At 38.4% G+C, this 17,989-nt stretch overlaps 1 protein-coding gene across 1 annotated transcript in view; it reads right to left on the bottom strand.

Annotated features, from left to right (window-relative positions):
- Positions 1 to 17,989, bottom strand: part of CSMD2 (CUB and Sushi multiple domains 2) — a 382,136-nt gene that overhangs the window by 109,550 nt on the left and 254,597 nt on the right. Inside the window, exons 10-12 of the mRNA XM_053454739.1 lie at positions 14,804 to 14,925; positions 3,595 to 3,698; positions 1,280 to 1,392 (exon numbers count right to left, since the gene is read on the bottom strand). Of these exons, the coding sequence (XP_053310714.1) occupies positions 1,280 to 1,392; positions 3,595 to 3,698; positions 14,804 to 14,925 (339 nt within the window). The remainder of the gene's footprint in view (positions 1 to 1,279; positions 1,393 to 3,594; positions 3,699 to 14,803; positions 14,926 to 17,989) is intronic.

The following is a 17,989-nucleotide window of genomic DNA, read 5'->3' as shown; positions in this document are numbered from 1 at the left end:
TGTCCAGCCCTAAATTTAATCATTTGTCTAAAGATCCATATGAATTCAATTAACTATCGAGTTCACCATCTAGCTATAAATTTGCCGGCCCCACCATTATCTCTTTATTCATTTTACCGTTGCTACATTTGCTTATCCATCAATCTGGTCTCTGTGTATACGCTCCCTTTGCAGTAATACTGCCGATTTCACCTAAAGCATAAAGGGTGACCGTGCTAAGATAGAAGAAAACCGTATTCTTTATACGCTCAAGAATCCGTCTTGATTATTTGCACCTTAGGGCAGTGAAGAAGGAAGAGAGAGAAGGGCAGTGAAGAAGGAAGAGAGAGTGAAGAAGGAAGAGAGAGAAGGGCAGTGAAATCTCTGCCACCTGTTCTTACTATGTTATTAGAAACAGTAAGGGAAGACACCCTCCTGACACAGTACATGGTAAACCAAGAGACAGCCCCTAATTAGAAGCATCTTTTATATTTGTTTTATATCCAAGATTAAAAGAAACATCTGAGGAATTAAGTTCTAAGCCTAGGAAATGCCACCGGTTCATCCCCTCTCCACAATCTGGTTACAGGAGATTAGTAACTTAAACTACAAAAAATAATATAATAAATCAAGGAAGCCAGACAGCCACTGAAGCTGGATTAATTAGGACTGTCTTTCACATTTTAAAGAGACAGTAAAGCCAGCATTTTTCCATAATACCTGGAAGCGGATCCTTTGCAATGACGGAGTCCCAGGCAACTCAGACAAATTAATTAATCTTTAACTGTTTAGTTCGCATCACAATTTGTATACAAGTTTGGACTCTACAGGCATCCTGTAAATATATACAAAATCCATAGGATACCCTTGGAACAAATTATTTTATTTCTAATGTCTCCCTTATTTTCTGAACTCTGTTAAATGAATGATATATTTTGTTTGCATACGATACTGAAGTTTCCTGGCTGTAGAACTAATGAAGGATGTGCCTTGTGCTTAGATAAACAATGGCCATCGACACGTTTTGTTCTTGTTGTATTTAGCACCATTAGTTGGTATTTATGGGCTCTTAGATGTCAGTAAACAACATTCCCTAATTTACTGGTGAGCGGCTGTGACTCTAGGAGCAGAGCTCTGAAAAGGAGCCATGGTCTACAAATCCTTTGCCGTTAGATACAGCTCTCAAATTTATTGGGTTTGTGTCCTCTGCTGCATACAGGAGGCTCATTAAGGCTCGCCGTGCCCCTGACGCCTGGCGCCCGCCAAACCAAATGCGATACAGTCAATTCCGCAGACGTACCTTCGTAAGAAGCCTTGAAGCCCAGGTTGCTGCCAGAAGAGTCTGTCCTGAAGAGGAGCCACATCTGGTGATGGGAACTGACTATAAGATCAGGGATACTGGCGCCTGTCAAGCTGCCGTAGAGCAAGCAGTAAACAACAACAAGGAAAGTAAATAAGATTAGAAAAAATATCCTTGGAAGACAACAAAACAGCTAAACTGCTGAGCATGATTTGCTCCATATTTACAGGAATTTACTTTTCTTTTTTGGTCTTGAAAACAGCATTGTGCTTTTTCTTGGCACGTTAGTTAAGAGCTTGGGATGGTTTCTAAGCTTTCGCCACCCCAGCCCACAGGCCATATGTATAGAGTCACTGGTTTGCATGGTGATTGCTCCTCTTTAAAGAACTTGGTGAGCAGGACTATTGACCTTCTGCAGGTTTCCCATACAGTGCTTTTCCTAGGAAAAGTCTATGTTTTCCATATGGGCATTCAATACTACTGAACTAAACGTATGGCATACCCTCCCCACCACATTATTATTATTAAGGCATTTCCATTCTAGAAATATGTCTGTTAATATTCAAATATGCTATTTTTTTAAGATCCCCGCACAGCCCTCTTTAACACATTTCCTTACATTATTTCTGGGCATCTGTGCATAATTATTACTAGTTGAAGTTCCATTTAATATTGCTACAACAGTTGTTGATAGAACAAGACCATTACGGACCAACAATGCATAATGCTTTCTTCCCCTCGTGTAACATCTTGCATCATTTGTTAAATATTGCCTCTTACATTCCAGGTGAATAATCCAAAATTCAACAGATGCATCTGATTTGAATGGAATGTATGTTGGCAATACCACGTTCTGTACGTTAAATAATGAATACACTATCAATTATTAAAACAAATGCAGTGGCGCAAAGTGTTCCCAGGTAGCTTCAAACTTTCAACATTAGGCTCTGGAGCGGTGAAATCATGTTCAATTCATTGCTAATCTTGTTGCAAAAGAAAAATGATATTGGCATTTAAGTAAGATTTTAATATGATAATGATACAGTTTTTGCATTGCACATGCTTCACTGTAAAATCTTTACACACTAACTAGGGTTGTATGTGTATATGTGGCATGTACCATTATATATATATATATATATATATATATATATATATATATATATATATATATATATATATATATATATATATTCATACATTCTCTCTATAATACTGACAGCAATGTAATGAACGTTCTTGTGAAAACATCACTTATTTTACTGTGGGTGACATATAAGTGAAAAAATATGTTTGGAGATTTAAAAAATACTTTAGTAGACAACTCTGCTGATGACATCATAGCTGTATGTTATGTGACGCATATATATCACATACGGATACCGTATATAAAGTAAAGATGGGAAACCTTCATTTTAGAGGAAAACTCTAAACCATTTTTTTTATCAATACCACACAGCTTAGAATAAACAAATTGCTCAGTAGGGTCTACTAACTAAGACCTGAGTTTGTCCAAGAATATTGCAGAGAAGAACATTTTCCTTTTGGGATGTTCACTATTCCGATTGAACAGCAATCCTGGCCCTTTTCATGAGACAATTTCACTGGATCGCTCTACAACTTAAGCCCCTGCGAGGCTCAATAAATCATAGTTTCGAGCTTTAATTCAGTTGTCAGTTCGGGCAAATTGAATTTTCCCCAAGAAGAACACATTTTGGGAACCAATCGGAACTCAACTCACAATAATTTGCAGAAACGCCAAGATGCTTGGTGAGTACTAACTGAGCTCAGAACTTCTTGCAGGGTTAGCTCACTGGAACTGGCCCTTCATAATGGATAGTGATATCATGGAGTTCAAATGTTTATCTCTGCTGTATACTCCCTCTTTAGTGAATAGACTCTACACTAGTGTGTATCTGTGGCTGTATTGCCGATTAACGAATATAGTTAGTAATATAATCAGCAAAACAGAGGTAAATCGAGTAAACTTTATTTTCCCATATACTCATTGGGATATAAGCAATGTTTTCAATGTGTTCTTCCGCTAAAATAAAACATCAATCACACTCTCTAGCAAATAAACCATACCAGCACTGTGATTGTATTCCTTCCTCTGAATGTATAATAACATAGAAACCGTTTCAGTTTCCATGGAAATGACCCCTCATTGCTTATTTTTCCGTCACATGATAATTATGTTTTCCCAGCAAAAAAATGAATTGAATGTGCCAAATTTTTTCTTGACATTCATCCATACGTAGAATGTTTTTTCCTTTGTTGAATCGAGTTAAAGAAGTGTTGTGGATTATACTTACACGTAGAGTACAGTCTTTTGGTCCTCGACCTTTCCGCCATCTCCCACTGTTAGGGTGTCATACCCTCTCTCCAGCTCGAACTCTTCAAACATAAGCTTTATCACCTAAGGGGACACAGACCGATGTCAGTACATATAAAACAGCGAATGAGACCAATGGGTTGGATCCAGTGCTGATCACAAAAAAATCTGAAATATTATATCAGTTAATATATCTGGTGAAATATATCATATTTTTAATCTTATGTCTGCCATTGCAAGCTATAGAAGTGTTGCGATTCTTGTAGTAACTCTACTTGTATTTGCACGTGATAGATTTATCGCATGCTCGATGGATCTGCCCAGAACCATGACAATTAGATAAACGTCAGTAATTTTTGTCGCTGATCTGATGAGTATGCCATCCAGATTCATTTTGGTCAACTCCCATTTGCCGTCAGCCCTCAAAACATCTTATAATACTAAAATGCTAAAAGTGTCAGATACACCCAAAACAACCCATAGCTGCAGAACACAAGCGGCTTTTATCGCTCTCATGTTTTAGCACTGATCCTGAAAGCTTAACAGTATGTTCCATTACATTTATTCTTTGCTTTTTTTTGTTTTATGAAGGGTTTTCTTTCAATTTGCAGCCTCATGTCCTGACTTCAGTTTTCATGTTTGTTATTTGTTCTTTATGTTAGTTTTATACATCTACAGTTTTGCCATAGCTAACCATTTTTATGGAGGGACGTTAAATTGAAGAGCCACTGTTAGTAGCACTGGCCACTTTCACACAACTCTTATGCTTGGCAACAATGGCCTCGAGACGCATTAAAATATTAACCCTTTGATAGGGTAGCGCAAAGATTCTAGGCAATGGACGGCCAACAATGTAGCCAAATGGTTCTTGTACCCTCTTTGTGGCTTCTCTGATTTGTAAGCTTAGTGACCTTCACATTTGATGAGTTTATAATATGGGTCAACGGAGTAGCCCTTATCTCCATTAAAGGTTTGGAGGCTTTATTCCGTTATTCTTTTTAAACTGTCTGACGATGACCTTTACAGAAGTCCAAGCTGGATGACAAATATGAGGCACACTGATTATATCGGTTATATTAAAGATTCACAGATTGATGATAATCACAGGGTGTAAAGGGGGTAATCACAGGGGGTCACATGCTTGATGAAAAAGCAGAAGAAACCCACAACAATAGTTTAAATACAAATGTTTACTTGCAACACTACTATATATAGAGAGAGAGAGTAGAGGGAGGTAGTCAAAGATGTACCTCCATTAACTGAACAACAATATCTCAAGGCCTGACATACTTTCGTCACATTCTCTATTTAATTAACTGAATGGCTTGCATGGTGGGGGCAGTAGAATGAAGCGGCTGCGTTTTCAGAAACTTAATGAGCATGACTAGCTCCCAAGGCTTCTTCCAATACATTCCTTGCACACAAGCACTTCTGCTTCCCGAAACATGGCCAGAACCATGTGGACCAGTCTGCAACAAACTATGTTCATAAAACCCAATGAACCGAGATGCAGAATATATTGGTACTTTTTAACTAAACTGATAAGAATTGTAATAAAGGAAGAAGCGTATGCATCCTAACCAAGAAAAACATGTGTAATTATGTAAAAACAGAAAAAGGAAGTGTTAATGAGAGTCGTAGGCCTGGGATAAAATGAAAAGCATGTAACCAAAAGTTTCATTCCGAAATGTAAAAAGGGTCCAATATAACCACAAATGTCGATTTTAAGATAAAGCTACATTTTCTACCCCTTTGAGCTTACACTTCCTGATGACCATATAGAAACAATACATTTTATTCCAATCGGCTTCCTATTGTCCAGTGAACAAATAATCAACACTGGACAGCATCCACATATAAAGCAGTAGTGCAATGGACTGGACTGACACACATTCACAGTGCAGTTAATGAATTGCTATAATCAGATGTGTCATGGACTAATAAATTAACCATGCATGCACTGCCATATTGGTCCTGTATACATAAAGTGTTTGCCACAATGATTTTGTCCATTGTTCAGGTTAAATATGGACAATCTAAAGGGCAATGTTCAAGTAATAGCAAGACTGCTTGGGTCCTAAGTCCAGCATGCTAAACAGCAGATCTATAATAAGCTCATATTGGTAACAGAAGAGTTAAAAAAGTTTAGATGGCATCTTGTAAAAAGCACACACATTAACAGTGTTTTACAGACGACATTGGGGCCATCACACAATGTTGCAATATGTAACCTTAACCTTTTCACCTCTACTGTGTCTAACCATTACGCCAGCTGGCAGCTTTAAGGTTGCTGGTCTCTCTATCTCCCCATTGACATTGGATGAATGGTTGCCTCTGCCTCACCTGTGACTCATTGGAGGCATGCCTGTCAAACCTGTGACTCATTGGAGGCATGTCTGTCAAACCTGTGACTCATTGGAGGAATGTCTGTCAAACCTGTGACTCATTGGAGGCATGTCTGTCAAACCTGTGGCTCATTGCCTCTCTGCCTATGGCTATGTGATCATGGGAATATATTGACCTAGGCATGCTCCTTGCCATTGCATTGTGTTTCTGGCCATACTTGTATCAAGTGGCTTATGACAATGCTGCTTGTTATTTTGATTTGACACTTGGTGTGGACTTTGACTCAGAACTAGCTGTGTCCCTTTGTGCTGTGTTTGATTTGGATCACCTGGGTTTTGACCTATTTGGCGTGGATTTTGATTTCTCTTTTGGATCATCCCCTGGAAGAGTACTACAGACCCTCCCTGAACTCTACACTTGCTACAGACCCCACCTGCAATCTGCTCATACTTGCCTTCTTTACAGACCCCTAGTGTCTACAGATGGTGCCAAAGAGAAAGCCAAAGGCTGAGAAAGACAGCCATCTGCAACTAGACACAGCAACACCCGTCCATCTTGTGCACTGTACTAAAACCGATCCTGCACATGGATTCCCACCTGACACTCCCCTGCATGTGGCTGGCCACTTTCCTATAGGGCTCTCAAGTAGCTTAACAGGGCTTTGATACCACCCTTTACTCATGAAGCAGTATCACTATCGCTGCATGTGCTGATGTCCAGGCTGCTAGTGGGATTATTAGGCCCAGATTCACACCTAAAGTAGTCGCCTAGGTGAAAAGATCCACCATCTACCAGTAAGGAAGCATGTGGGGTTGGAAGGGCCTGAGAGGGTAAATTTCAGTGGTTCTGAGAGTTTGGAATTTCAACTTGTCTAACATGTGTTCTGCATGGTCAGGAGACTCATGTAGAATATTATTGATTGTTATTGTTAATATTGTACTGTACATATCCAAAAAAGTGCCCAAAAAAGCTTTGTACATTCCTCAATGATCATATAACTCAATAATACTCTGCACCAGCCTCTTCCATTATAACAGATCATTTTATTTCCAGGGTCTACCGTGTCACCTAATTTAATAATTTCACTTAATTTAGATTGTATAGGCAGGGCAGTGTTTAAGGTGAGGCCAAAGAGGCAGATGTAGGTTTGTTTGAGCAGGGCTCTCATTACCTTTTGTTTCTGTAAGTGAAAATTGTTATGTACTATGTCTTACGTCCTGTTTACCCATTGTACAGCGCTGAGGAATATCATGGCGCTTTATGAATCAATAAATAATAATCATTAGATGTCCAGGGCCCATCTATTCTTCGGCTGCTAATAATGGTTCATCAACTAGAAATGTTTTTTTTTTTTTTACTCCCCTACATGTCAAAGCACCGAAAGGAAAGCTACTACGAAAGCAGGGAACATGAGTGCTGGTTAAACGCGCGCGGCATTGCCACTGTGAACTCATTCATAGGATCCCTCCAGGAGCAAGCCTTCCATCAGACCGCAAGTTACTTTGTCTTTGCACACATGTCACAGAACCAATTGCATCTTGATCTATTACAAGTAGATTGCAAGTTTCCTTGGCTTGAGAGCTCACTGCTTGAAACGGTTTTCATGTTTTAATATATGCCTTCTTCATGCTTTGTATTGATATATTTATTATTGGAAATAAATGAACCTTTTAGTAAGAATTAATCTTCTTTGATTACACATTTTATAATAATAATTATAATAAGTATATACCAGTGATAAGACAAGTAATTCAGATGATAATACTTGAGTTGATTATCATCTATAATATATGTACGTGTGCAATTGAGTTCTTCAAAAATATCTAAATTATTCAATAATGTTAATTAACTTTATTTCCAGAAGATTTGCAGTGCCCTGTCTAGTCCAAATTATGGAGCGAATTCATGCAATTTTCACAAGTGCCATGGCTGCCAAGTAGGGCATTGGCTTACTTATAGTAATAGTTTTGGCCCTAGGAGAACCTTTCTATGTGACTGCCAAAGGACACTAACGCTGGTGTTAAAGAATGGATAAGTATACAAGAACAACAAGCACAATATTTACCACAATTAATTTCAAACACACTGCCTTTAAACAACTCTAAGATAGTCCCTTTGATTACATCCCCCACAAGTAGACTTTCATCATATATACCATGTTGGATTTATCAAGGGGATGCATCATAGGGATATAAATACATTTCTATGAAGCGGAAGCAGTGGAAAAGAAATATATTTGGAGCTGCATATTACACCCAAGTGACCAATAGAGAGGCGGTTAAGATATAATGCTATTAAAAGTACTCCCAGCACGCCATGTCACATCTGTAGCGTGGCGGGTTAGTAGCTAGAACATAAAATGATCATTATTTTTGTGAATTATTATTATCTTTTTTTTATATAGCGCCAACAATTTACGCAGCGCTTATTAACTGATACTTTTAATATCCCTCCCATATTAAGTATTATTGCTTAAATAAACACAGAAGTTTCATTCTGTGTTCATTAAGTCTTACAAAATCACCGGCACACCCAAGAGAATAATCCAATCGTTTAAGAGCAGATAGGTAGTTACAGATAATTAATTAGAATAGAACAAGACGATTAGTTTTTTTTTGACACATGAAAGTTTGCGTTCCCCTTTTGAGTTCTATGATGTAGATCCATGGCAGCCTATGCATGGGCTTCCAGTAATATTATTATTATTGTAAATAATATTATTATTAATCAGATAGCAAATAGGTGATGGTGCGTTATGACATATGTAATATACGTAAAGCTGCTGCTTTGTATTTGGCTGTTACCCACAGCCTATCTCTAATTTTGTGTTGCAAACTACAGCAAGCAAAAAGCACCAACTCAAGATGAAAATCAAATCTAAAATATGCACCCTTCTAAGCACAGTAATTCTAAGAGTAATTGGGGTTGCATGCGGTAATATCAGATGTTAGACCTAGGAGGTGAATTAAATCAGGGCTCCCTATACTTGCAGCCTTAGGTTAATTTCACAAGAGATAGAGGCTACAGTAGTTATGTATAGTTCTATTATCAGGCTATGATAGGGTAGCACTTTGCCATAGGCCTTCGGTTTAGACTGCTTTGTGGATAACCCCCAACCGATCATGCATTCCAGTCCTTAGATATAGCCAGGCTCATTTACTCATTTTGACACATTTGATCACAGTTTAAATACCAAGTTAACAATGGAACGCAGGCAAGTGGAGACATGGTCGATTTAATCATCACCCTTATATACCGGAGCTACCAGTAGTTCATTATCTGCAATTTAATCTATGGGAGAGAGTGTTTCTGAAATTCTTAAATCCAACTTCTAGAAAAGTGCATTTTAGCGTACATTTATAATGTTAGTCATGTTTTATACTTAATTGGTCACAAGGCTTAAATCAAATTTGCAATTAGAATTTTGTTTAATTGCGGTAAGATGGTAGATTGAAGCCAAGAGATCGTTATTTTTTTTTGCTCCCATCAGCCTTTTTAAAAGACAGAAAACTGTGTAATGGAAATAATTTAGTGTTGTGGAAGCTTGCACGGATATTAAATGCAAGATATTGGTCCTTAGGGACACTTAAAGGAAAGGTCTATCCGTTGATAGCTGATTACTGTCAGTCGTCACTGGTCATTTTATCCAACAGCTGCACTATAAGTGTCTGAAAAAGTTCACCCGTTTTATAGGAGTTCCATAATTATCCTCACGCTTCCAGGATCAGAAAATGGGATTTACTATGAAACGCATGCTTACGAAGTTTAACCTATATAGTAACAAGCTATAAAACTTTAAAATAAAAACACAAACTGACAAATTATATACATTTCTAAATGCTGAAAAGTATTTTCATATTATACAATGAAAACCAGTGTTTGACTAATAACAACTCTGGTATATTTACCTAAAATTAGATTTGAATTGACCTAATTCAAGCACTGCAAGTATAAAACGTTCCTACTGTTTTTGAGGTTAAGGAGCAAATTCATTAATGAAGGTTAATCATCAAACAGGGAGTTATGGCGACAAGATCAAACTTCCTGTGAGGTATAAAATGGGGTCTTCATTGTGACATTCATTTTTAATATTATTGGAGGGGATGCACCATGCAGTGCAATATTATGTGGTCCTATAGTAAAAGAAAAAAGGCTACGGGCAAGCTATGGGAGTGGGTGTCAGTGTGTGTGGATGTATGTGTAACCGTGTGTGTTAGAATGAATGTTTATATGAGTGTTGGCATGAATGTGTGTGTGTTAGTATGAGTATATGTGTAAGTATGTTCGAGTAAGCTTGTGTGTTAGTATAGATGTATATGTGTAAGTGTGAGTATGTATCTGTAAGTATGTGTTAGCATGATCGTGTGTTAGCTTTTCATGTACATGTATGTATTAGTGGAAGAGTGTGTAAATATGTGTGCCAGTGCATAAATTAGTTATGGGGGGAAGGGGGCCACTTGGCTTTACCCCCAGGCGAGAAGGTGTCTGCTCTCCCCTGGCTTGAAGACACCAGGACAACCTCAAGGACTTCACCGTTCCATCTGTAAAGTTTTAGTTAAAAAAAAAGAGCACTGCAGCAAGATATATCCAGCATTGGCTTTTCTTTTAAGGATGCAGTTTGTGCGATGCTGTCATAGACTGAAATGACCATCACAAGATAATGTCAGTTCAGGTTCAGTGATTCAGTTAAAAACAGAATGATTCATTTCATTGTTATGGAACTATGCGGATCTAAAGCACACAAGCAATTCATCAGATATACCTTTAACATTTAAGAACTGCTGGATGTAAGGCACATGCCCTTTTAGGACAATTTTAGCGCTACAGAATATGATGGCACTATGTAAACCAATAAATAAATAACAATAATAATATTAGGATGTTGCTACAAGAACATCTTTTCTCTCTCCCGTTCCCTTCAAAATGGTACAAGCACTTGAAATTAATCTGTCCCACCCAGGATGCAATTCTCAATATACCGCTTACTGTTATAGTGAGGGGTTATATGGTTCAAAATAACCATTTCACCCTATATATTTACAGCGAGTGAGCTGTGATGAGTACTGGTTAGTGGAAATTCTCATGCCACACCATTAACTGCTTTATGATGGGCCAGGGTTCATCTGCAAGAAGGTCATAGATGGTGAAATTAAATGTTATCTCCCCAAACTGACTTGTTTGCCACTGTAAAACAAACTGCAGATCTATCATGTTTGTGGCAACACTGTGACTTTTCTTGTACAGTGGCAGACCCCTCCCCACCAAAAAAATATTTTCTAAGAAATCATCTTTAATGTATCCACAGTGTAGACCCCACAGTAAAAATAGGATGGCAAGAAGACTGGATGTGGTACTATTTTGGTTTTCATAATTAATTTATTGGTGTTCAAACCCATGGGAAAGGTCTAATGCTGTGCATCCTTCAAGCACTGAAATGTCTAAATAAAGTTTGTTTATTGCAAAAGGAACCACCCCTTTTTCTGTGATGCCATCTTAGGGCAACAGAAGGCAAACAGGGTTGCTATATGTATTCTTAGCCTTTTACATGCGAAATTCCTATACGATGGAAGCTGTATTACTTTGCTGCAATTTTTCTTAGATACGTAGTTTATGATTTTTCTTTATGTATAGCGCTTTTCCGCAAGCGGCGCTACCCTAAAACCTACCTCCCATCCCTTCCTGATCCTGACTTCACTTGTTCAATGAACAGTCAGTCAGAAACAGGGCATTTCAGGTAAAAGCACACCCTGAGATCTAACACAGTGGTGAAGGAAATAAAAAATGCACGGGATGACAGCTTGAACACTAGAATATAATTACATAAAGAAAACTGTACATGTGGAAAGAAAAAAAAATTCTTGTGTTTCCTATTGACAATAGCTGTATTGTAGCTTTAAGTTTAACAGAAACTAAAAGTTAAACAATTAGAGGTTTAGATGTAGTGTGTTATTGTCAGTTAACATGTTCTCCAGGTTGATGGGGGGGTTGGTATTCTGGTATTATAAGATGGGTGCTAGATAAAATATTTTAAATCTGGAGTCATTACAGGAGGGTTATGTTTATGAATAAACTGCAAGAAGAAAACTATGGTAACCATGGTCTGCCTTCATCAGACGAGTAAGAGCAAAATACAAAAAAGGAATGACATTTCCTTGAAACCGCATGTGCTTAACAATGGCCAAATCTTGGCAAAGACCATACATTCTATAGCAGAATCCACATAAATGTAATCTATTCAGAGGGTGCATACGTACATAAATACACAGAGCAAAAGGTTGTGTTTTATGGTTATACCATCACTTTGGTCACCAATGGTGAAGAGTGTCTGCTTAAACCTTAGTCAGCTGATCCCGAATGTGGTACAAACCGACAGAACCTTTCCCAAAAGAAGGACAAAGTGATGTCTTCTACCTTCTATGCACAGAGAGAACAATGATTATATATACTCTGGCAGATGTACAGAAATATAGAATTATATCACAGTGTAGTATGTTTGCACAATGGCTGGTCTATCTAAATCTCCAGCTGGTTGACTGTTACTAGAGTTGGTTGGAACCCATTTTCTGACTACTGTTGATTTCTTAGCAATGATAAATAAAAAATGCTATGCATTGAAGTTTGAAGTCAATATTGGACTATAAATACACGGATGTATCACTGTGGTTCTGCAGAGAAATTTGCCTCTAAAATCTAAATCTTGACATGTCACATATCAGCGGCATCAGAAAAAACAAACCCTTCCCCAGAGTGACTTTTCCATGAGGATCAGGCAATAAAATACGTTAGATATAACAATAATAAATGAGAGAATATTGTGCATTCCTGTCACGGTCTCCCGGCTAGCGTCTGACAGCCAGTCCTAATGAACAGCTCATGAAGCCATTTTACATTTTGGCATAGTTCATCCCCAGATATCAAAAGGTTTTGATTAAATATAATTATGGTGCTTTTTTAATTATCATATTTTTTATTATCCTTTTTAGCTATGTAGAGGGGGCCTGGTTTAACCTTTTTATTTATAAATGGGATAATATTCATAAGTAAGTTAAAGTGAGGATGAATTATGGGAATGGGAGGATGTCAAGACAGATAGAGAGAGACCACAAAGAAAAAGGGAGTGGGAGAGGGGTGAAATAAACTATAGGAGACTGGCAGGGGTAATGGGAGAAGGAACACAGAGGAAAGGGAACGACAAATGCGATAAACAATAGGTTATGGTTAAATGGATGAAGGTGGGGAGAAAAGAGAGATACAAAAAGGGGTTTACAACATGGGGAGTGGGGTGATGGGATTTTATAAAGAAGAATGTCAGAAACAATAGAGGGACAGGATAGGAATACAGCACATATAAGTGGAGGAAGAATTTGAAGAGAAAATAAAAGCACAGGAGTGAAACACATTGAAGGTACATGAAGGAAGAAATACATAAAGAAATATGGCTAAGCAGATTGATGCCAGAATAAGGGGGGGGGGTTCTTTCTGGAGGACAGATGAATGGTTGACGACATTTTGGATATTATAAAGGGACATTTCAACATAATGGTTATGCTTATCACTGTGTGCTATGGCATCACATGTGTTAAAAATACACATTAGACACTGCCTACGTACAGCACTTCATTAACCTCTGCCTTACTGAAAGGATGAGCAACGCTGCTCTGCTGACACGTCACAAAGCAAGACTTGACTTCATCTGCAATGGCCATTATTCACACGTGTCTCATACAACCTTGTGACATCTTACAATAATGAGGTTATTATCTCTCCCGCTGCTCCCGACAGACCATCTCAAAAAGGCAGACATCATGTACCAACAGCGGTTCAACTTAATCAGCAACAGCTCAGCAAGAGGGGACCACTGATCAATTAGCGATATATATATAATATATATATATATAGAGAGAGAGAGACGCTGCCAGAACATTCCACATCTTACATAGTTTGGCGTTCTTAATTTATGTGGAACAAATCCCCCCCTTCGCTTAAAGATTGCTGCTAGTGATGTGCACCCTTGTACAGGTACACAGACTGTTTGTGTGTTATTGGTTGATGGTTTGGACACAGAATTCGTATTCTTTATATGAAAATGTCCCTACATCATTTCTAATACATCCATCAGTCACCTGTTCTCCAAAAAAGCTTCCACTCTTTCATCAATCTGCCAAGTATCCCTGTTCAGGAGGGACAATCTCTCTTTATTACCGGTATTAGATATTCTAACCGCAGTTTAACTATTTAGTGGCTTGAGCGACTAAATACTTTGTAGGGCATTGCTCACCACCCAAGTGCTGAAAAGGTTAAGGTTTCTGCCTTCTACATTTTGTAACTTTATGAGAACAATGATTTGGATTCCCGCAGAGTTTTCCTTCTGCAGATGATCAAACATTTGTATATTACTGTCTGCAATTGGGAAGCACGCCGAGGCCTGGTGTGTGGGTCCGGCACCTCCGCCCTTTTCGTTACAAGTAAACTGTGTTCTGATGCTAGCTGTGCACGGACAGAAATATCGCTAGCCTTAATTGTACTACGGCTGCATGTTAATTATTCCTAACAATTCCGTATACGGCGATACAAATAGAGAAGAGACATTTCTAATAGTAATACAGGCAGCGCTTCTAAAGAGGTTTATCATAATGGTGTTTTTTAAGCAACCATTAAAACTACGGGGCTTTAATTGAAACTATTTTCTTAATGAGGTATATAAATGACATGGATGTAAATAAAGTCATTATACGTGGTGATAGAGAATGAATACTCAGTGTTGCGGCAAAAGAGGACCTATTTCATACGGATGAGGCATTCCAATGCGATAGTGCTGTTTGATGAGGAGAAATGGATCTTACCTTGGAAGGGTTGAGTGCTGTAATCACCCACACACAGTGTGCGTTACTATCATACTGGACTGGGAAATTAGGGGAAGTGATGACCCCAGAAGGTCCCCGTAAATGAGCATTGCACATTCGCGCTGTGAGGGAAAAAAGCAAAGAGGTCTATTATATGACAAGGACAGCAACGCGCAACACATATCCGTGCCTGCCGACTGCAGACATAGAATCTCTAGTCTAATCTAGGTTTTTCATGTGGCTTCAATGAGCAGGTATACATGAAACCAATAATTGCTATGTTGTCTGCTGTATGTGGAGACAAAGAACGGTGGATCTGAAGACCAATACCCTAACTAACCATAGCACAATAAAGCACATATGTTGGACACTTCATTCCTGATGTAATATTCCTAAAGAAGCAGCCCAAAGATTATCTGGAGGTCAAGAGTCATTAGATGGCCAGTATGAGTTGGTCTTTATACAGGACGTAGACACAGAGCCCAGGCAAATGCAGGACGTATGTGATCATATGCCCCCATTTCCCTAGCAATTAGGAATATGAACACTGCATTGTCTGACGTTCACAGTGCCTGTATGTTTGGCAGTGAAAAGCTTATGCAGGGCTGTACTGTTCCGAATCTCTTACAAAAAACTGGGCAGCAAACCGATCTGTGGTCCTTTACTGTTTTTAGCAAAGGATGACAGTTTTTTCCCTATACCTCCCTGCATACAGAAAGGGTTCGTGGCGAGTGAGTGGCGTTGAATAACAAGTGTTGCTAGGACATTGCGGCAGTAAAACAAGATGATGCCGCACCGAGGAATCACATTGATGAGTAGGAATGTTAATTAAGAAGGGCCAAGCCATCGTGTTGCACAAAATCACTTGACAGGCTTGGTGCCCAAGTGCCAGCTTTTCTGGAAGGGAGAGCAGAGGGTTAACCTGTTTCTAAGTGACCTTGTGACAAGACTGTATGGGGGAGAGTGAGAGGAGGGAAGTCATTCATTACTGTACAAAAGGCAGTGACAATTATTTGCCATTCAATTTACAGAACCTCTGCAATCCATCATGCCCCAGCCAGGCACGTCCTGCTCCACTGTTTAATGTAATGTTAAAGCTCCCTCTCTACCGCCACGCTCCCCCCCCCTCCACCTCATGCCTGGCGGATTGACAGACGCATTGCTACATTTTTATGACACGTGCCTCAAGCTTCACAAGGGTCTCCCTCAACTCTTTCAGGCTCTGGTGGAACATGCATGGGTGGAACATGTATGTGGTTCAGGGGGGCAGGTTGTAGGAGGCCCCTAAAAGTTTCTTCGTGACATCTACTGCTAATGATTTCTGTAATTATGTATAACCAGGTACACTGGGTAATTTATGTATTACGCTTTTGGAATCTGCTAAATGTTTATAAATGCAGTGTAACAGTGTAATAGACTAGCCCCATTATATGAATGAGTTTAGATTTCACACATATTCAGAGAGATGGGCATTCAGATCCACAATAGGATGGATCAGGGGGGAGAGGGAGACCCCTCAACACAGTTTGTAGAGGAACCATAACATATTATGTTACACTTCTTGGAACACGGTGGGAATTGTGTTATAATCTGACATCACCCTCTGTAGGGAAAATGGATTAAGTATGTCCAGATTTAAGTCAAGGTCTCTGGTGACAAATGTATATTTAGTTCAGTAACGACTATAATACAAGTTATGGATCTGTGCTTTTTATACTAGCCGTCTAAATATTTCAGGGATAGCTTTTACTTTGTGGAAAAGCAACAGTTCAGGTCTCAGTTTATGTGTCTGCTCCTGTATAGGCATGGATTTTAACAACAAGGTCAAAGAATCATGTGCTGACTCTATACTTAATATACTTATATACTTAATAAACCCAGGTTACAGGTCCTACAAGTCATTAAGGTCAAATTAAATAAAATTTGTTAAATTAATTAAATTAATGGTTCTTCATAGCAAGTTGAAGAAAATAAACAGATCCAAAGAAAACCATCAACCAGAGACTTTTATACAACATGATATTGATCTAAAACATTTTTTTTTTACTAATGTAAATGTTTTAGTGGTATATCAAGTATAAATTAAATAAAAACATCCTTTGTAATGGAACATTCTATTTAAGATTCCATTTCTTATTGCTTTAGGTGTATTTTATCCGCTGACCTAAAGAGGTTACCTGCGGGTTCTCGTGAAGCTCAGGAAAGCAGTGCCTTCAGCAAATTTGGATCAGTTATATTGATGCGCTCTGTATTAATCCTTTATGATACTTTTTGGTTCCGCCATATCCATATTAACCTTTAATTAGTCAATTTGCCTCATGGGGCACCACATCAAAACAGTTCCTTTACAATGACTTATTAAAAGTGAAATTGGCACTGTTTTAGCAAGAAACACAAATTTAAAGAAACTACTATACTAATTACTTTAAGACACGCATAAGGAAGGAACCATAATGTCTTAAAAGCCTGCATTTTGTACCCTCTTTTTCAGCCAATAGCAGTATCAACTTTAAAACACTGATTTCTTCAGTAAAATAGTTTTAAAAAATATTCAAAATATGCCATTTCTGGATAAGCTTGCCTTTGACGCATTACCTTATGTACTGAGAAATGGCATCAGGAAAACTAACCTCAACATATAAGGTTGTCATTGTTAGTTATTAAAATTTTTATTATATAAATTTAAAAGGTAAAATATTAGTATTTAAGAATAAAAACTGCATCGTGTTGGATAGGGAATGAGGTCAAATTATGATGCAGTAAATCCATTGGTGCATTTCTCGGCTACTAACGAAAAATAATTAGAGTGACCTTCTGCTTGATGGAAGCACGTAGACATACAGCACACTAAAAGCAACTAACAGATAATCCTCTCTGGACTCAAGATCATAGCTTAGGTCTCCCTGCTGCTCCCTGGTGCACATATACTCCAATTCCCAGATATCATTAACTGAGCTATAGACAGTGCAGGTCACTGCAGGCTCAAATGGAACCATATAGCTTGGAAGACACGCTATCTCCTTGCGGAGATCTGCACGATAACACAAATTAGCAAGAAACTGAAATATGTAGAACATCAGCAATGTGGGAGTTAAAGGTGGTTATATAGCAAGAGTGCAGAGGAAGCAGCGATGTTGGTAGAAGAAACCACTCACTATACTGTTTAGATTTCATTAGAGACATCCG

This window comes from Spea bombifrons, chromosome 2, assembly GCF_027358695.1.
Source record: "Spea bombifrons isolate aSpeBom1 chromosome 2, aSpeBom1.2.pri, whole genome shotgun sequence".
In the NCBI taxonomy this organism is placed as follows: domain Eukaryota; kingdom Metazoa; phylum Chordata; class Amphibia; order Anura; family Pelobatidae; genus Spea; species Spea bombifrons.
This window is presented reverse-complemented; position numbering and strand designations above follow the sequence as displayed.